At 39.8% G+C, this 22,231-nt stretch overlaps 1 protein-coding gene across 1 annotated transcript; it reads right to left on the reverse strand.

Annotated features, from left to right (window-relative positions):
- Positions 1–627: 627 nt before the first annotated feature.
- LOC143284687 (IQ motif and ubiquitin-like domain-containing protein) lies at positions 628–21,675 on the reverse strand. Its single transcript, XM_076591617.1, is given in 14 exon segments — positions 628–2,588; positions 6,490–6,675; positions 8,024–8,272; positions 9,528–9,704; positions 10,310–10,480; positions 11,282–11,457; positions 12,007–12,217; positions 13,314–13,408; positions 14,898–15,134; positions 16,805–16,972; positions 18,094–18,228; positions 19,289–19,559; positions 19,561–20,166; positions 21,571–21,675. Coding segments are annotated over 13 exon segments (2,865 nt in total). The 5' UTR covers positions 20,164–20,166; positions 21,571–21,675; the 3' UTR covers positions 628–2,402.
- Between the last annotated feature and the right edge of the window lie 556 nt (positions 21,676–22,231).

Genomic DNA, 22,231 nt, shown 5'->3' on the forward strand with positions numbered 1-22,231 from the left:
CACACACTGAACTGGCATACTCGGAATTAGGACTCATGAACATGAGGTATAATATATGCTCTCCTTCAGATCAGTTGAGCTGAGCTGGGTTTTTGTGAAGAAAACCAAGGGTCTTGCTAGCTTTAGTGGTAATGGCGCCAATGTCTTGGCAGACTTGTTAATTTGTGTGTGTGTGTGTGTGTGTGTGTGTGTGTGTGTGTGTGTGTGCAGTGACTTGCCTTTATGAAACCCAAATAGATTAAAGTGTGTGTGTGTGTGAGAGAGAGAGAGAGAGAGAGAGAGAGAGAGAGAGAGATTCACACCTTTTTATTCTATTGGCACACACACACACACACGCACACACAAACAGATAAGCACGCTCACACACATGCACATAAGCACACACACACACACACACACACACAGAACAAACAATAAAGACCATCAATCAATTAAGTGTATGAAATACTCTCATCTTCACACTTCATATTCCAATCATGAACATGAAAATGACAGATTCAAGACCATCAACTTTCGCTGTGAACAACAGCTCAGTGCTCATAATTCTCTAAGAATCACAGTTTCCATGGCATTCATTCTATACAACAAAAAAACAAAAACGAAACAACAAAAAAACCCCAATCAAAGTCAAATGTACAAATGAAACAAAAAGCAATCATCCACTAACAACAGAGTATACATAACTTAAGTGAAAATCTGTCCACAATACACTCACACGAAACTGAAATAAGCAATTAAGGCTCGTTAGCATAATATCACAGAGACCTGATACTTAGACTTGAAAAAGTCAATTTGCAAAGCAGAAAGTAGTGTCATACAGCATAATATAAAACGTGAAATACTGTTAATATGTGTACAGATTTTAAAGTAAAAATGTTTCGGAAGTGATAATAAATAAAATAAATCAAACCCATGATACTGTGACATGATTCTCAATCCTTGTATAACCAAAAACTATGAAAAGACTTTAAGAGGTATATCACTAAACCTAAATGCACATAGGCTCATGTGTTTTTTTCAAGTTATGGAGGGAGGGGTGGGTGATGTGTGTGTGTGTGTGTGTGTGTGTGCGGGTGTGTAGAGGGGGGGGGGTGTAGGAAAGGGGTGGAGTTAGGAAAACCTACGTAAAAATGTGACTCCAATATACAGGCACTTGATAACAGACTTGAATGCTTCAGTTGATTTTTACTTCAGTTTCTATCATGATTTATCACGTAACAAAGATTCATATTAAAAAAAAAAAGGGCAAGAGGTAATACAAGCAAAACAGAAAAAAAAACAAAAATGATAACAGACATTCCTTATGAACTGAAAGCTTTTTTTTTTTTCACACATCAATGCACAATCACGACATAATAATCATGATAAACAGTTCGTAATTAAAAAAAAATTTTTTTTAAAGAGAAGAATTAATCAGATGAAATAAAAATCCAACATCATTTCCTTTGTAAACCCTATTTCAAGAACCAGGTCAAAATCCAACACCATTTCCTTTGTAAACCCTATTTCAAGAACCAGGTCAAAATCCAACATCATTTCCTTTGTAAACCCTATTTCAAGAACCAGGTCAAAATCCAACATCATTTCCTTTGTAAACCCTATTTCGAGAACCAGATCAAAATTACAATTTTCTCTTTCTCTGTCCTTGTTTCCTTACTTAAAGATACAGACATTCTCTTTTTTTATATGACAAAAATCTACTGATGTCAGCAACAGGCTGGACAGCCTTCAGTGGAGCCGTAAGGAGCAGACTGTAAACATGTGGGTGGTGGTGAAAGGGGCGACATCACCCAGCTGTACTTCCAAGGAAAAGTGTTCGAAAGGTTTGGAAGTCATCCATCGGTCCTGTATCAGTCATCATCTGCTCCCAGTTTACATCAATCCCCTCTGTCAGTCAGCTGACATGGAAGCTAAGGAGATCATTTGATCTTTTTTTTTTTTTTTTTTTTTTTCAAAAGTGAAAACACTAAATTCTGATTCAGGTCTTACAAGTGATCATGATCGAAGTTGATAATAAAATAATAATAATAAGTAGATAATAATAACAATGATAATAATGATGATGATAATAGCAATACTGACAAATAACAAATGATTATAACAACAGAGTCAATAAAATAATAATAATATTGATAATAATAATAATGATAAAATAAACTTAACAATGAACAAATTTTAAAAAAGAAAAAAAAGAAGAAAAAAGTCTGGAATGTTTCATAATGCAACCCAAAACCTACACTTCCTCAGTGAGAGAGCTGGAGGCTTCCTGATCCTGAGGAAGAGATCAACGCACTGTCCTAAACCTTCAGCATTCTTCCTCTCTCTCTCTCTCTCTATCCCCCTCTCTCCTGCTCCTCCTCCTCCTCGTCCTGCTTCTCCTAATCATCCTGCTCCTGCTCCTCTCAGACTTTCTGGGTCTGCATGTTGAGGGCGTGTCCAGCGATGGTGCTGGGTCCGGGGGCCATGGAGGGAGAGGTGTCGGCGCCGTGCATCCTCATCAGCTCAGCCATGCCGGGCAGGCGGGAGAAATAGTTCCGGGCCAGAGTGTGCTTCTGCTTAATCTTCTGAATGAAGACGTCGCCGTAGCCCTTGTCACAGAGACATCACCAAAAATAAGATTATTAAAAAAAAAAAAAAAAAAAAAAAAAAAAAAAATTGTTTGACAGTGTACATGGACACTGACAGGTGCAGAGACAGGTGGGAGAGTATCATATATCATCAGAAAATAAGATTAATTATATATATATATATATATATGTGTGTGTGTGTGTGTGTGTGTGTGTGTGTGTTTGACAGTGTACATGAAGACAGGTGGGAGAGTGTAGTGGTGTAGAGACAGATAGACAGCAGTTAGATTTTCAAATATCAATTTCACACACACACACACACACACACACACACACACACACACACACAAATTACCTTATTACCAGTCTTATCTATTCATTAAGTGTGAGAAATTTTCAATAAAGGAGATAAGAAAATGTGCGCCTGTGCACACATGCATTACACAAGTATATGCAAGTATCTGTTTCTTCATGATCAACATGTCCTAAACTTTTAGTGTAACATAACCATTCTAAGTTCCAGCAGTGCAATAAAACATGCAACATAAAGCATATCACCACCATTAAAACTAGAACAGCCCTGCCTGTACTAAATCTACTTCAACTACCACCACTACTTTCAGTGCCACTAATGCAGTCAATATTACTACTTCTGCTGATATGCTACATAAGTTACTTCTGTCCAATGTCATAAATTTACTGACTTCATGTTTCAAGAAGGTGTGAAAGTGTGCAGACCACCGCATTTGCCATTAAAAAAAAAAAAAAAAAAAAAAAAAAAAAAAGTACTGGTACGACTCCTCAATATCTGACTTGATTCTTCTGCAAATTTGAGTTGCACATAAAATATGCAGGATGGAGAAGTGGAAGTAGAAGATGGACAAACAAAGAGATCAACTGAAATCAAATCACCCACCACCATACAACCATAAAAGCTATGTCCAGGTTTTCAAGCAAAGAAGATGAAGAGGAACAAGTGTAATACTTGGGTGGGGTGAGAAGGGTCTTGGAGAGTGGGGGTGGGGGGTGTGGGGAGGAGAGCGGAGGATGTGCATACGTACAGACAAATGATTTACATAGGAGGAATACAGAAAGGAAGAAATGGCATATACAAACAGGAAGTAGGAAAGAAAGACTGAATAAAAGATAGGAAGGAAGAAAGAAAGAAAGACAGAAGAAGGAATATCAAGCGGAGCGTATGATACATAGTCTGCTGAGATTTAGCCAGCCCACCACCTGCAGAAATGGGGAGGGGGGGGGGGGGGGGGAGGGGGGGAGGGGGGGAAATCATGAAGAAAGAGGATGGTCTAAACGAGAGAGAGAGACACACACACACACACACACACACACACACACGTCTATCTATCTATCTATCTATACGCACATCGCACAACACACACACACACACACACACATAGATGCATGCATACACACACACACAACTCCCACTATCTATTAATGAGAAACAATTTGTCTCTGTGTTGGCAAAGATCTGAATTAACTGAGGATAAACCTTAAGACTGACACGCACACACGCACGCACACACGCACATACACACACACACACACACACACTGGGTATTTCTTACTTGTGGCAGATAACAGAAAGGAAGTAAACTAGTCTCTTGCATCTGGTGATAATTTCTTGGTGAGAAATATCTGCATGAGATCTGTGTATTTTCTTTCTGTATCACGGTAATGAGCTGAATGGATATGGAGCACAACAACAACAAAGTATATAAAGTGCAATGCATATTTTAGCATAATAATGTTAGATACTGCACTGTATATGTTATGACAAACACGATAAATCACTTTTTTTTATCTTTTTTTTTAAGTGTATCACCATTTACCCATAAAAACATGAAAGCAGTTTGTTTGTTTGTTTCATTTTCTCTTTGATTGACCAAATGGCATTTTACAATGAAACTGAATACATTGCAGTTATGTAATGTCTCACTTTGGATATCATATAGGCAGCTCAGTTTATATTTCTCTAACCCCCTCCCCCCCCCCCCCCCCCCCAACCTCCCCTCACCCTTCCGTCCCCCGCCCAAACAACAAGAAGAAAATCAGCAACAGAAAAATAATGAAACCTGTTTTTTTTCTCTAGTATTTCTAATTATAGCAAAAGAAAATCTTTTGACAGGTTATTTCATGTGCTAGTGTTAAACAGGAAATATCCAAAAATGCATGTGAATTAAGTTACTTTTAGGTGTTGTAAACGAAAATCAATGAAATGTAATAATAATTATATTAATCATTGATATCATTCTGTTCAACATGCCCACGCTGCTAGTGAAGACTCCAAAAAATATCATATTCAAGAGTGAATATATATGTCATGTTAGTTTTTGTTAGACACAACAACTGCTCATATCACGAGTAATTTCCTACTGTGTCCATTGGATTACAACAAAAATTATTATTCTTATGATGCAAAAGTTACAACATTCATATAACATGAACGCTATATTCTGTAAAATATCATACAGCATGCATACAGAATTCCCATATTTCCTAAAGATTGTTTTGTTTTGTTTTTATACTGAAAGATGTGGGACAGAACAGTTGAGTTAGTGCAGAAAGGGCAGATGATTACAGAGGACAGAATTAACACTGAAGAGAAATGAGGGGAAGTAACTGAGGAGTTTACCCCTGATTTTGTGGGCTGTAATCAAATACATTACAGGTTACAGAATTAGGTCACTGCATCACAGCATCTCAACAGTCAATGGCAGTTTTGTTATTTGGCTGTCATAATCATATAAACATGAAAATGTTAAAAGCTAATCAGACACTCTCATATACATTATGTTTCTCAAGACTGAACAGTGGCAAAATTAGTATTGAACATGCCAAACAAATGAAAAAAAAAAAGTTTCTGCATGCGTACATTTGTATACATTTGTAAACACACACACACACACACACACACACACACAGAACCAAACATGCGGATTTAAAGAAATTCTTATACAAAGTCATGTCCTGATGAAAGCACACCTGAAGCATCCAACAGATATCTTCACAGTTAGAAATCCATAAACTGACTGTTCTCAACTTTATTTGAGAACTTCACTTAAGTTCAGGTCAAATCAAATCACACTGCTTACAGCCCCTCCACCACAAAGAACCATTTCAGGGCTGACTACCAGTCAGGTTTTAAAACCACTGGAACAGAACCCAAGACAATAGTAAAAAGTCAGATCTTCTTCTTTCGTGGGCTGCAACTCCTAAGTTCAGTCTTTTACAGGAGTAGGCTTTTATGTGCATGACCGTTTTCATCCCCCGCCATGTATGCAGTCATACTCCGCTTTCTGGGAGGAAAAGGTCAAATGAAACAATGTTACAAAGACCAATTGATCCACATCTCACTCAGTCCACGTAACATTTAAATCAGTTCTTTTCTGTATTTTAATTATATTTTTTTATCAACTTAATCTAAACAGAATAAGTAAAATGTTATCATAATTGATGATAATGATTCTGAATAACAAGAAACGACAACTATGAACGATGACCATGATGACAATGGTTCAGGTCACACCTCGTCCAGACTGACAAGACAGTTGATTAGCGTAATCTTTATAAAAAATGAATAAATAAATTTATAAGAAAACAGAAAAATTCATACAGTAATAATGATACTGACAAAAAACAAAAAAAACAAAAAAGAACAAAGGAATTCAAACAGTGATAATGGTACTGACAAACAAGAAAAGACAATGACAACAACAACAACAACGACGATTCTCATCTCACTTCATCCGGACTGATGAGGTGATTGATTAGCGTAATCTTTATCTTAAAAAGTAAATAAACAAATAAAAAAAAAAATCGAACAGTGATAATGATACGGAGAAACAAAAACGGACGACGACAATGACAACAACGATGACGATGACAACTCCCATCTCACCTCATCCAGACTGACGAGGCGGTTGTGGGCCTTGGCCTCGTCGGTGGTGAGCAGGATGCAGTTCCAGGGAGACCACTGCAGGTGCTTGTCCCAGCGCACCAGGACCAGGTCGTAGAGGTCCTCCCAGGCACTCAGCACGCTCTGGCCGCTCCACACGTTCTCCACCAGATATCGCAGGTCGCTCTCCTGTCAACGGAAGGGATAATAGTTACCATGCTGCTTGTTTTTTCACTTCCAGACTGTTGGGATTTTTTTCGGTGATGGTTTCAGATTCACTTTCTCAAGGAGGTTCCCACTACATTAATTGGACAAATCTATTTACTCTGCACCACATCTGCTAGGCAAATGCCTGACCAGCAGCATAACCCAATGCGCTTCGCTTCGTCATTCCTTGAGTGCATACATTTATATCTGTGTACCTATCCGAGTGGATTTCTTCTACAGAACGTACCTGAGGATAACCCTTTTGTTGCCTTGGGTTCTTTTTCAGTGCCCCAAGTGCATATGCACATGTTTAATAATCTCATCTTAATTACTGGATGCTCTGTTTGATTTTCCAGTCAAACTTGGGAGAAAGAGGGAGAGCAGGAATCAAACCCAGAACTTAACGGACACTGTGTTGGCAGATAAGCATCTTAGCCATTCCTCCACCTTCCTCCTTCGCACGCTAGCAGAGTGTGGTTCTGAGACTGAAACTGTTGTTGACACTTACTCTTAAATGTTACATCACTTTCTTAATTCTTATATCACTTTTCACATTGTTCTCCATGGGGGAAGATATGTTTAGTTTCGATTCTGGGTCCTTTGATTTTGTTGTTGTTTACTCTAACTCCGGAATCTTGTATCGTTTTCCCCATTGTTTCTCTAGGGAGAGGGCATCATGTTTCTTTTCAATTCCAGGTCTTTTGTTATGTTTTCACTACCTCTCTTCTTGGAAGAGGATTTGTGTGTTTGTTTTTTTAATTCTGGGTCTTTTGTTGTTGTTGCTCTCACCAAGTCTTAAAGCTTACAACTTTTCCCCATTACTCTTCTTGATTTTGTCTGATTTCATATGTTTGCTGTTTAACTTTTCCCCATTACTCTTCTTGATTTTGTCTGATTTCATATGTTTGCTGTTTAACTTTTCCCCATTACTCTTCTTGATTTTGTCTGATTTCATATGTTTGCTGTTTCTTTTTTGGTTTTGGCTTCTTCGTTGTTGTTGTTTTTTTCTTTTTTTAATATGATTCACTCCCTCTCCTTCAGGCGAAACATTTTTTTGTCTTCTGTATTCCAACACTTCTGTCCATTCTTTTTCTTTTACTTTCTATCATCTTCATTCTTTTTAACTTTGAATTAATATATTTCCAAAACATTTTGCAAAAAGTCTTTTTTGCTATTATTTCTATGAAATAAATGATCTTTTTTGTGTCTTGTCTTTTCCTCCAAAACTCACATTTTCAGACAAATGAAAATGAAGAAATTAACCCCTGCAAAAAAAAACAACAACACCCCAAACAAAACACATCCGTGTACACAGCAAAAAAGCAGTCACCTGCATAAGGAAGGCGATCTGAGAGCCATCCTGGTATGCCTCCTCTGAGCGCCGCAAAGCTTTGAGCATTCTGCGGTAGTGACTGTAGTCCTGGCGAACGCGCGCATCGTTGTCGATCTTCAGGCAGCCGCGGCATTTGCCGGGCGTGCGGGAGTTGGAAGACAGGTAGAACTCTGTGGAGGGCAGGTACTTGTTACAGGAGGAGCAGAAGTAGATGTTCTTGCGCAGTGTGGACGGGTCTTGAGGTACCTGGAAGCAAAAAGGGCAAGGATTAAATGGGTGAAATGCCCCCCAAAATGGAGTATGGCTGCCTACATGGCAGGGTAAAAATGGTCACGCATATAAAAGCCCACTTGTACATATAAGTGACTTTAGGAACAGCAGCCCAAGAATGTAGAAAAAGAATAAGAAAAAGAAGAAGAAGATGAAGAAGAAGCTAAAGAAGGAAGAAGAAGAAGAAGAAAAAGAAGATGAAATTGATAAAATGCACTTTAACAGATACTGCTTGAAAGCTGACATAAAACTTCAATCACAGGAAGAAGAGTAACTGTTTACTTATCATGCATCATAATCTCTGTTTAACTCATTAAACCCTGCACCCGGGCAGTAGTCATGTGTTTAAATTTGTTTCATTAAAACAGTTTCCATGTTCCTAAATATGTAGGAACTGCAAACAAAGGGTACTAACTTCCAGCTGTGTTCACAAGTATTAATTTGAAGGAAAAATAAGTCGACTACAGAATATCTTCTGCGTTTTTTTTTCCGTATCAGTAGCCCAGGGAAGCCTGCTGAGGCTATGAAATCCTCAGACTTGAATGGATTGATAGTCATATCTCTTAGGCTTATTCTGATTCCCAGTCAGGCTGCAAAGCCCCCAGACTTGAATGGATTGATAATTATCTCTCTTTGGATTATTCTGATTCCCAGTTATTCTTGAATGGATTAATAATTATCTCTCTTTGGATTATTCTGGTTCCCAGTCAGGCGGTAAACCCCCCAGAGTTGAATGGGTTAATAATTATCTCTCTTTGGCTTATTCTGATTCCAGGTCAGGCTGTAAAACCCCCAGACTTGAATGGGTTAATAATTATCTCTCTTTGGATTATTCTGATTCCCAGTCAGGCTGCAAAGCCCCAAGAGTTGAATGGGTTAATAATTATCTCTCTTTGGCTTATTCTGATTCCCAGTGAGGCTGCAAAGCCCCAAGAGTTGAATGGGTTAATAATTATCTCTCTCTGACGTATTCTGATTCCCAGTGAGGCTGTAAAGCCCCAAGAGTTGAATGGGTTAATAATTATCTCTCTTTGGCTTATTCTGATTCCCAGTGAGGCTGCCAAGCCCCAAGTGTTGAATGGGTTAATAATTATCTCTCTTTGGCTTATTCTGATTCCAAGTGAGGCTGCAAAGCCCCAAGAGTTGAATGGGTTAATAATTATCTCTTTGGCTTATTCTGATTCCCAGTCAACTACGACAACAACAACAGCAGCAACATGGCAACAAGGACCTTGAGCAGATGAGCAGCCTCTGGGTTGAAGGTGGGAGTCTTGATGTACTGCAGGAACAATGTGGAGATGCGTTTACGCAGCCCTGTCAGGTTCCCTTCCTTCACCCCTCGCATCAGCAGGTCAGCCTCCCGGTCGATCAGCTCGATGATCTCCTGCGTCAGCTTGCAGTCATGTTCCTGAACACGGAGAAACACGGATGAAATATAGTTTGGTGGTTCATTGCAGCTAAAGCTGTACATTTTCATCATTTTCTCGCGGTGAAAAGTTATACAAATATATATTTTCATTCAAAGTTCACTGATAGTCTGATGTCAAAATTCAAATTCATAGTTGCTCTTATACTTTGGAACTAGTTCATTAAAAGCAGAGAATAACAGAATTGTGAACATTTTGCTCCTAAGAGGTTATCATCAGTGTACGTTCCAACCTTGACAGTCTCTCTTTCAACTGTCTCGTCTTCTGTGATCTGCAGTGCATTGTATATGGATGAAAGCTGAAACATTTCTGACATGGTTTGTGAGCATGAGAGTAAGTCACAATTCCATTTTCATGTTAAATTACTCTCTGCGTGTGTGTTTGTGTGTGTGTGTGTGTGTGTGTGTGTGTGCTGCAGCCAACTTTCCTGTACAATAGGACAATGACTAACTTTCGCCCCCTGACCTAGTTCGAAGTGAAAAAGTCCATTGTGTTCTTTGGACATAAACAGAATCATGTGACTGAGAGCATAAAGTGTAAAATATTTGGCGCTGAGGAGCGTTTTTGACGAAAAGACCCAACACACCTTGACAGTGTGCTTCAGAGTCAGGAGCACATCCAGCCGTTCGTCCTGAGTCAGGTACTTCATGTTGATGGAGTTGTAGATGTCCCGAAGCTCCTTGGCGCGTATCGTGTACGGCGTGTCCATCTCCGTCATCTTCCCGTCAAACCCACGCCACTTCTTGGGCGCTGCAGCCTGCACACATAACGTCAGCTTCAGTTTCAGTTTTATCTCCAGGGGGGCCTCATTGTGTTAGGACAAATCTATGTATGCTACACAAAATTCTGCTAGGCAGATACCTGACCAGCAGCATAACCCGATGCATTTGCTCAGGCATATATATATATATATATTTATATCTATCTATATCTATCTATCTACATACATGCATACATACATACATATATACATATGTATATGTGTGTGTGCATGTGTGTGTGTGTGTGTGTGTGTGTAGTTGCATTTTTTGTGAAGAGAGAGACAGAGAGAGAAGGGATGAGAGAGAGCGTGTGTGTGCGCGTGGTGTGTGTGCGTGGTGTGTGTGTGTGTGTGTGTGTGTGTGTGTGTGTGTAGATGTGCAATGCGGTTTGGCTGACTGAAATGGATAGGCACGTAAATTTCAGTAATCTGTATATTTGTATATAGCTATTTCCATTTGGTGCCATTTAATTTATCCATTCATTTTATTTGTTTGTTATTTTCTTCTTATGTTGGGCATGTGCTGCTGCCAAAAAGAAAATCTCTGTACCAAAGTATAGACAATAAAGTTTGTGTATTGTGTATTGTGTGTACCTATCAGAAAGGATTTCTTCAACATAATTTTGCCAGAGGATAACGCTTATGTTGACATAGGTTCTTCAGTGCGCCAAGTGCATGCTGCACATGGAACCTTGGTTAAGCAACTCACACGTATGACTAAACGCTCAGTCAAACTTGAGAGAACGGGTGAGCAACACCAGGATTCAAACCCTGACCCTCATGGACACTGTATCCTACCTTTTCCAAAAAGTCCTGGATGCGTTGCTGTTTGTTGTCGGTCCCCGTCTCCAGCTTGTGGCGGTCGATGGCTGCCAGCAGCTGTGTTTCCTGGTCAAGGAGCATGCAGAGGGCCGCTTTCCTCTCTGCGCCAGTCAGTGTTGAGTTGATGCGCTCCAGCTCTTCCACACGCCACTCTGTGAGAGACAGACAGATGTGTAATATGGGTCAGCAACGACAGCTTCCACAGCACTTGACTGCAATTTTATGCACAAACATTAGTGCACATGTGCAAGCACACATGCCTACTCACTCACTCACTCACTCATACACACACACACACACACACTCACACACACAAACACACACACAAGTATACACACATAAACATGTGTGCAGACATACTCACACACAAACACACATGGCACATACACCCATAAATTCACATACAGATATCACTAGGAAACACAAAAACACACATGCACTTTTTCTCTTTCTTCTTGAGAAGTCATTTTCCATGTTGGTGGTATGTTAGCACATCTGGGTACATCACAGTGACTGTGGTCTTTTACGTCATCAAGTTCATTAAAAAAAAAAGAAAAAGAAAAAAAAGAAGAAAAAAAAGTAGGCTTTATAGAAATACAGAAGATTCTATCTCACATGGAGACTCTCCAAGCATCAGCTGAACACCCCCAATAAAATACGCTGAACCATCAATCATTGAGCTAATGATCATTCCCACTCACTTTCAAGGGCAGAGTACAGCAAGTCGAAATCTTCTTTGGTCTTGGGCTGCATCCTTCTCTCAAACTCTCGCTTTATCCTCTCCTCTTTCTCTTTCTGTTTGCGGATCTCTTCCTGCCGCTCAAACTCCATCCGTTTCCTCTTGTCGTCTTTCAGTTTGTCCACATAGCGCTTGGCCAGCCAACGCCTGTAGTACTTTTGGATCAGGACAACCTGAAGAAAGTGATACAAAGTTTAAAAGTAATGACCACCTCACCTCCAAGACAATGAATACTGCCATGCAAAAAGTGATGTAAACGACAGACAGGTGTAATAATATCTATGAGCACAATATTACTTAAAATGTGTCTCATCAGTGTGTACCCCTTCAAATGAGACAACGCCCTTTCTTGAATCAAACATTGTTACCATTATCTTTATCGTACTTGAGTATAAAGAAGCAAACTAAAACACAAACTAAAAGATCAACATTTGTTCCTTCTGCAGGGATGTGACTAAGCATGCTCCCTTTTCCTAACCAAACTTGATGAGTATCAACACATGGTCTTGTTTTCACTCACTAAGCTCAGTGCACCAGCACTGCTCCAGCATTAAAACTCGTCTCATTAAAACGGTTGTCAATATCTTATATAATCATGTGTAATTCACAGTTTCAGTTTCAGTTTCAGTAGCTCAAGGAGGCGTCACTGCATTCGAACAAATCCATATACGCTACACCACATCTGCCAAGCAGATGCCTGACCAGCAGAGTAACCCAACGCACTTAGTCAGGCCTTGAGAAAAAACAACAACAACAACAACAAAAAAACCCAATGATGACAACAATTTTATTCTTTTCTTGGTTTAAACATTTCTAATATCAAGAAACAAGGCGAAATACAGCTTTCAATTAAGAAAACTTGAGCAACAATAAGCCTGAGCTTATACCGTGCTTGTTCATGTGTAACAAGCAATATACAAACGCAATGGCGAAACTACACACATAATAATTCACAGAGAACGGCAACTATAGCATGTATATTTCTAGTGTGTCCACATGTAATTTGGAGGAAAAACAGTATACTTTCTGTGTTTTTCCACATGAATATGGTATGGAAGCCTATCGAGGCTGTAAACACCCCAATGTTGAATGGTTAAAAACAGCTTACAATCCAGTTTCCAGTGAAATAATCCCCCCTAGGATTGGAAAAAAAACCCCTGGAAAACATTCCAGTCATTACAGTGTTTATAACATGCAGGACTTGTGTCAATAAAACTGGCAAACAAATGGGACAGAATGGATGTATCCATGTTAGACACACAATCTGACCTTATGCAGAATCATGTTGAGGTGATCATCTGCCATCGTGTATTTTCCTGGCGTCATCAGCTTGTCCTCCACATTGGATACGTACACGCCAATACCTGCATGGATGATTTCAGTTTCAGTTTCTCAAGGAGGCGTCACTGCATTCAGACAAATCTATATACCTGACCAACAGAATAACCCAACACGCTTAGTCAGGCCTTGAGTGAATGTCTGTATATTTATGTAGTTACCAAAGTGGATTCTTTCTATCGAATTTTGCCAGGGGACAACACTCTCTTTGTTCTCTCTTGGTTCTTTTTCAGTGTGCCAAGTGCAAGCTTTACACTGGACCTTGGTTTCTCATCTCGTCCAAATGACTAGATGGTCCATTTGATTTTCCAGTCAAACTGAGGAGAAAGGGGGAGAGCGGGATTAGAACCTACACCCTCATGGACTTTCTGTATTGGCAGCTGAGCGCCTTGACCATTCTACAACTTCCTCCTACATGATTAAAAGCAAGCAACGCATTCAGGTACAAATCTTATTCACACACACACACACACACACACACACACACACACACACACTCACACACACACACACACACACACACACACACACACACTCCCTATATCTCTCTCTCTCCCACACACATACACACACACCCCACTCTATGCCCAAACACACACACACACACACACACACACACACACACACACACACACACACAACACACACAAATGCACATTTTCTCTTACAAATTCCCAGATCACATTCTCACTAGAAACAGATGCCTCAAGGACAACATATTTTACACCAGAGAAAAATTGAAAATTGATTTAAAACAGAAAAGAAAAAAACCTCACAAACCAGCAACTCACAACTCATGCACTGTCTGTCACTAGCAATGAAACAGCCAAAAGCCAGCAAAACATTCCACACTAAAACAAAGCCAAATACAGCAAAAGAGACATTCCTTCTAACCCTTCCTCCTCCCCCCCTCCACCCCAGTACTTGATGACATGATAAAAACAACAACAACAACAACAACAAAACAGCAGACATCTGATGACAAGATAAAAAAACAAACAAAAAACCAGCAGACATTTGATGACAAGATAAAAAACAACAACAAAACAGCAGACATTTGATGAGAAGATAAAAAACAACAACAAAACAGCAGACATTTGATGAGAAGATAAAAAACAACAACAAAACAGCAGACATTTGATGACAAGATAAAAAACAACAACAAAACAGCAGACATTTGATGACAAGATAAAAAACAACAACAAAACAGCAGACATTTGATGACAAGATAAAAAACAACAACAAAACAGCAGACATTTGATGACAAGATAAAAAACAACAAAACAGCAGACATCTACGTAACATAATAAAAGAATAGAATAACAGTAGACATTGTCACACATCATTTGGGTGGAGGTACCATAAAATTCAATGTACCACAAATTTAATACCTGACAACAGATACTGTACAACAAAACACAACACAAACATAAAAACACATAAGACTACATTTTACCCATCCATCTGAGTGGAGATCTCACTGAACACACAGAAATCAGCAAAAATTCACCTCACCTGTCATCTGAGTGGAAGTATCGTTGAAGGTCTGCTGGATGCGATGATGTTGCTGCACGGTCTGCGTGTCCCGACAGAAGCGCTCAATGCCAGACGGCGGTTTCGGCTTCTGCATGGTCTGGGCAGCAGCATTGTGGAACTCCGCTCCATTGACTTTATGACGGAAGCCACCCAAAAAGGGCTTCTTCGAGGTAGCACGTTCAATCTCCACCACCACATCTTTTGCTTCACCATCCTCTGTGAAGAGCAAAATGGACAAACAAAAAGATACATATAGATGCTCAATGTGAGATGTTATTTCAATAGGTGAAAATCATATATACTGTGATTCTATTTTCAGTGGGTGTATTCATCAAGGCTAGGATATATGTTCTCTCTCTCGCTCTCTCTCTCTCTCCATTTCTTTACTCTCAATTACTGTAGGCAGAAACAAAGAGGTCAGTTATGTCTCATTTATTGTGTCAATTATTGTTGCTGTTGTTGTTGTTGCTCTTTTTCTTGCTTTCTCATTTTATCTTGTTTTGCTTTGCTTCTTTTGTCCTTTTCATTTTCTTCTTTTCTTTCTTTCTTTTCTTTTTTTCGTTCTATTTTTTATGCATGCATAAATTTATTCATTTCGTTCTATCATAATCGTGACAAATGTCCATGTAATACTGGTGATGGTGGTAGTCACTGTAGTATGTTGCACTTGCCATACGTAGATTTCTGAACACCCGGATATTTCTGGAACTTGTATACTGATGGCATCTCTCTCTCTCTGTGACTCACTTTCCTATCCATCTGTCAATCTTAGTGTGTGTGTGTGTGTGGGAGGGGGGGTGTAGTGGGGAGCTTGGGGGGTGTCAGCGTGTGTGCGCCTGTATGTACATTAACAAGGGCAGATTGGAAGAACTGGCTATGCCTAAAATCTTAATCCTTGAATAAAAACGTTTTGTTCTGAGTTCTGAGTTCTTTTCTCATAATAATTATTGTAGTCAGTCTTAAGCTTCAACATTGAAAATATTTCTTCTCTGTCCCAGCATTATTCGTTATAATATAATGGCTGTACTCTCAATGTGTCCATGTTTTATGAGATCACATGAAACTTGTAAACAGTGTAACAGTAAAACATTTTGTTTATTTCATGCACACACTTTTTACATCAGCATTACTGCAAGAGGGACAACTAATGCAACACTCAGATTCCTAAGAATAGTGAGCCTTTTCTCAGTTGCTCCCCTTGTTTCACTTTCCCTTCATGTGAAACGATCCCCAACTGTCCTTAAACTGGCTTCAATATTTGTCTCCACCTTTCTCATTATGCATATGACCGATACTGAATGCTTGATCTTAAATTAAACAGTGTTTAAATTCATTTCTTGTCATTGCTCTGCTTTTGTTAAAAAAAAAAAAATTGGCGTTTGTATGTTTACTTTTTCACTTGATTACTTTTTCGTTGCTGATTTATTTATTCATTATTTACTTATGTGTGTTAATTTAGGCACTTATTGACTGTCTGACCAGTGTGACTAGACTGACCTGCTTTTCCTAAAAAATGTTAAATGTGCAATAACAACAAAAACTGTTGGTCTTTTTTAGCACACTTATGAGAGAAATTTAACAAAAGGTGCACACACGCACACACACGCACACACACACACACACACACAACCACACACAAACCACACATACAACCACACACAACCGTGCAAAATAAACATCCACACACACACACACACACACATACAAACGCCCACACACACACAACACACCATAAACACAACCCCTTCCCAACTCCTACAAACATACACATGAACCACAATTATAAAAAAAACAACAACAAAAAACAACAAACAAACAAAGAACAAGAACTCTCCCACACAGTCCCACCCCCGTACAGACAAGGACAGACAACTGAGGTCACTGACCTGTCTGCACCCTCACAGTGATAACATCTGGCATCTGGTACTCCTGACGGGGCCGGTACGACCGGATGGGATTGTTGACCGGGTCTGCAGACTGCATCTCCAGCTGTACTGTTCCGTTTGGACCCACACCCAGGTCTGCCAAGGTCGTGGCGTCGGACATCGATTTCCCTGAGGCAGAAACATCCAGCGTTTCCAGGTCTCATCAGGGTCAGTGGACCATGAGTTGAGAAAGTACAGTTTCAGGTTATTGTGGTTTTTTGTTTGCTTTTATATATATATATATATATATATATTATTATTATTATTTATTTATTTTATTTTATTTATTTATTTATTTTTTAAATTTTGTATGCTTATAGTTGACTTCATCAAATTTTTGCGCCTTATACATATTATTATTATTAGTTGTTGGTTTTTTCTCAAGGCCTGACTAAGCGCGTTGGGTTATGCTGCTGGTCAGGCATCTGCTTGGCAGATGTGGTGTAGCATGTATGGATTTGTCCGAACGCAGTGACGCCTCCTTGAGCTACTGAAACTGAAACTGAAATGGTAACTGGAGTAAAGGCAGCTGTTTAATGACTACTGTTTTAACACTGATAATCTTTTAAAACTGTCATCTCAAGGTCTGATTGGCATGCTGGGTTTATGTAAAGATCAAGCATCTACCTTTAAATTTTTTTTTATTATTATCATTACATTACTGTTATTATTATCATTATTGCTATTATTAGATGTGGTGTAGCATATATGGATTGGTCCGCATGTTTTGTCACCTCCTTGAAACTGAAACTGAACTTTTAAAACTGAATAACTGATGGGCATGAGACAGGAAGTGATGATATATGTGTGTGTTTCTGTGAGCAGGTGTGCCTCTATATTCTGTGTTTATGTGTATATGTATTTGAGCACGTGCATGCTTACATACATTTGTGCATATATACATGCGTGCATGTAAGTGTGTGTGCATACATGCATGCGAAAGTGTGCATGTGCATGTGCGTGAGGAAATGTGTCTGTGTTTGTTTGAATACATGTATGCATGCATATGTACAAGCATCCATACATGCCTGCTTGTTTCATAGCATGCACATACCATAAAAACTCAAACTTGCCAACTACCACCAATACACACACACATCAAACAAAATAACAATAATGATGGACGTTTATATAGCATGTTTCTCCAGAAATACTGCTCAAAGAAAAAAAATGTGCACAATAGTATATTGCATGCTTGTCACCCCCAACCCCAACCCCCACCCCGCAACCACACACACGCCGTCACTCACCATCGAACATGAGGATGATGAGGCTGACGGGCATCTTGAGCTCACTGGCAAACTGCAGCTTGAGCTCCTGCAGAGTTTGACCCAGCATGCAGGCCATGGTGACCACCTGACCACTGGGCATCAGCACAAACTTCACTGCAACACACAGCGGGTGAGCAATACAGAGAGCAGGATTCGTTATCACACGAATCAATCATCATCAGGAGAAGAACTTATTTGAAAGGTTTATATCATCCTCCAACTTTATCCCTCCCTCCGTACCGGTTATTCATTTTGTTTATTTTCATCTAATATGTTCATCTTTATACGTCTTTGCAGAGTTGTATCACGCTGTACAACTATATACTTATATCTATAGACAGCCGAGTCTAAAAAGAGACATGTTTTTCTTCTTCTTTTTTGTTGTTGCAAAAGCAAAATCTTTAACTGTACAACAGGATTACAACAAAAACAAACAAACAGAAAAGTGGCCAATGTTACACAGTCCATTACAATAGCCCTTCTCATGGACAAAATCACTGTGATCTATTCATAATGTAAATCTAATTCCACACAAACACACATACACACAAAAGTGCACACACACACACACACACACACGCACACATGGAAAGCATTGATTTACATTGAAAGAAAAATCAATTAGCATATTGCTGGATTTTCGCTTTTTCATCATCCCATGCCCACACATCATATGCCCCCACACACGGAATATGTATAGAGGTACACTAATGTACAGAAATACACTCATGCACATGCACACAGACAGACACAGCACAAACTCTCATTGAGATGCATTTTCAACAAATTAATTAAAAAAAACAAAACAACCCCCCCCCCCAAAAAAAAAAAAAAACAACAACAGAAAAAAAAACAACCAAAAAAAACCCAAACAACATACACAATACACAAACAAAACATGAGTCTTTAAACACAGTCTTAACATGTGTTCTCATTTTGTAAAGTTTTTCAAGATGTGTTCTGACAAATCCAAAGATGTTCAAGTACAGAACAAAACATTTGTAGTAATGTAGCTTCTTCAGTCTTTAAATACTGAGTGACAACAAATTTATCAATTATGATAACAAAAAAAAAAATCTTAAGCTAAAAAACGACAAGGAAACACAGGGAAGAAAGAAAGAAACAGAGAAAGAAAGAAGAAAGAAAGAAAGAAAGAAATTATACATATTTTTACCTGTGGCAGTGGCCTCCAGATTGATAGCATGAGCAGTCTGTTGTGCTTTTGGTGCCTCCTCCACTTTTGGAGATGGTGGCTTCGGTGACTCTGCCTTTGGCTGCTCAGTGGCAGTGGCTGCTGGGTCCTCTGTAGCAGCCTGAACTGGTGGTTCTTCTGTAGCGGCCTGAGCTGGTGGTTCTGCTGGCGGTTCAGCTGCTGGTTCAGCAGGTGGTTCGCTAGCTGGTTCAGCAGGCTTTTCAGCATCAGGCAGCAGCAGGCACAGCTTCCGGCTTTGGATCATTACTACTGCCTTCATCTGGCTTGCTCTGTTCTGCAGCTGGTTCATCAGCCTTTGGAGATTCTTCTTGCTTGGGGGTTTCTTCTGCTTGGGGAGCAGCATCCTCTTTTTCTTCTGAATTGGGAGGCTCTTCCGCTTTGGGGGCCTCTTCAGCTGGCTTCTCCGCATTAGCGTCAGCATCAGGCTTCACCTCCTCGCCTGACTTTTCCTGTGCCTCTCCCTGCTCATCTTTGGGTGCCTCCTCTGCAGATGTTTCCGCAGGTTTGGCATCCTCTGCAGCTGGGGGTTCAGTGGCAGGGGCCTCTCCTGCAGCCGTGCCTTCCTCTGCAGGGGGCTGGGCTGGGGTTTCCTCAGCAGCTGTTGGTGCTGCTTCGGCAGCCGGCTGCTGTTCTGGCTCCTGCGTTGAGGGCGGTTCTGTGGGTGCTTGCTGCTCAGCAGGCGCCTCTGCAGGTGCTTCGGCGGGAGCTTCAGTAGGTGCTTCGGCAGGCGCTTCTACAGGTGCCGCCTCTGCAGGTACCTCTGCAGGTGCTTCTGTGGGTGCCTCTGCAGGTGCTGCTTGCTCAGCAGCAGCTTGAGTGGTCTCCTCATCAGCCATTCTCTGCAAGTTTAGATACGCGCACTACTGTCTAATAAAGATCATAATTATTTACCATTTCATCTTCTTGTAAGAACAACAAAAACAAACAAAAAACAAAAACAAAAAAACAAAAAAACAAACAAACAAACAACAAACAAAAAGAAAAAAAAAAGAAAAAAACAAACCAAATAAAAATCAAATTGACATAGCTTTACTGGTTTGCAAAACATTTAGAAAACAGGTCATATAGGTGCGGTCTATTTGAGTCTCTATCTCTGTCAGTCTTTAACTTATCACCTATATTTATTGTAGCTGGCATGTCGAAACAGATTTTAAAAGGAATCTCTTAAAACGACTTATTGAACACAAGAATCCTTGGCATGCTGTTGCTCCATATTTCTTGCTTTTCTGCATACTATCACAGAATCTATAGAGTTTAAACAAAATGTACTTGGAAATAGCAACACTGTCACCTCCATTCTCCTGTTTCCCAGTATCATTCCTGAGTGAATGTAACAATGAATGGATATTTGTTGATGGCAGTAAAATTGTGTGTTCATGTGTAAGTAATTTTTGTTGCTTTCACTGGTAGTCTTTTTTGTGCGTTGTTGAAATGTGTGTATTTAAAAAAACAAATGATGTTCATGAATGAATGTGTGCAACCTGCATATGAATGTATACGTAAGTGTGCCCATGTCTAACAGGTCAAACTGAATGTTAATGAATGGCCAATGTGTGTGTGTGTGTGTGTGTGTGTGTGTGTGTGTGTGTGTGTGTGTGTGTGTGTGTGTGTTGTACATGTACATATCTATATATGTATATCTGTATGCATATATGAAAGTGAGTGTATGCGTGTGCACGCGTTTTACTACAGTGCCACGTACATTTTCAATATACTTTAAAGGAACATACACACACACACACACGCACACACGCATGCACACACACATGTGTACGTACACATGCACGAACACACGTGTACACACACACACACACGCACACACATGAAAGAGAAAACTGACGAGAACAGAAGTAATAATTTTTGCACAGCCATTCACACATTAGTGATAAATCGAGATAGGTCACTGAAACATGAATATCTCAACAGACCACAGAGAACAGTTAAAACACACTAATCAGTTGATTCAACACAAAACCAACGACACAGGAAGATGTGTACCGACAGAAGGTGAACTCAGTCAATAGTGTATTGCAGCATTATAATCGAACTTGGAAAAACAGTGACCCGTAACTATCAAACATGTTTGGATGTTACCAGCACTGGTAAACAGACAATGACAGAAAAATGAGTAATTATCGATCAAATTTGTTTAATTTTCCTTCTAAGAAAACACTCTTCGACGTGTGCAAGAAACAATCTACATTAGTTTGGACGCTAACTCAGATATGTCGTGAGCAACTTACGAGAATTATCTGCGACGCTTTTCACCTCTTGCACGCAGATAGTCTCTTGCTTCAGATGTCCGCCATTTCCACTGTTGTCGCGATGTAATGGTTGCTACGAACGAGTAGTCAGGCGCTTCCGACGCGAACAGCGATTGGTTCAGATATAAACAGTGACCAATGGCAATGATTGTTTCTTATGGCGGCCGAGCACCTGCCACCTGGTATCTTTTTGCCACAACTGCATGGTTTACAGTCATTCGGAACAAAAGGTAGACTCTCTCTCTCTCTCTCTCTCTCTCTCTGTTGTGCTGTCACCTTGATGAATAGGTGTGTGTGTGTGTGTGTGTGTGTGTGTGTGTGTGTGTGTGTGTGTGTGTGTGTGTGTGTCTGTGTGTCTGTGTGTGTGGTTGTTGGTGTGGGTGATGCGTGCATGCCGTGTGTGTAAATGTGCGTAAGCGTGCATCCGTGCATACGTGTGTTGCAACATAGATACAAGACACACACATACAACACACAAAATGCAGAACTTTCAGTTTGCAATGCAAGAGCGTCAGAGATATACACGTAGTGTCACGTCAGTTATGAATGCTGTGTTCCGAGGTTTTGACTTGCTATTGTTATGTACATAACGCGCATGGATTCGCATGTATTGTTTTTCTTGTGAACATTTTTCTTTTTT

The sequence above is a fragment of the Babylonia areolata genome, chromosome 8, assembly GCF_041734735.1.
Source record: "Babylonia areolata isolate BAREFJ2019XMU chromosome 8, ASM4173473v1, whole genome shotgun sequence".
In the NCBI taxonomy this organism is placed as follows: domain Eukaryota; kingdom Metazoa; phylum Mollusca; class Gastropoda; order Neogastropoda; family Buccinidae; genus Babylonia; species Babylonia areolata.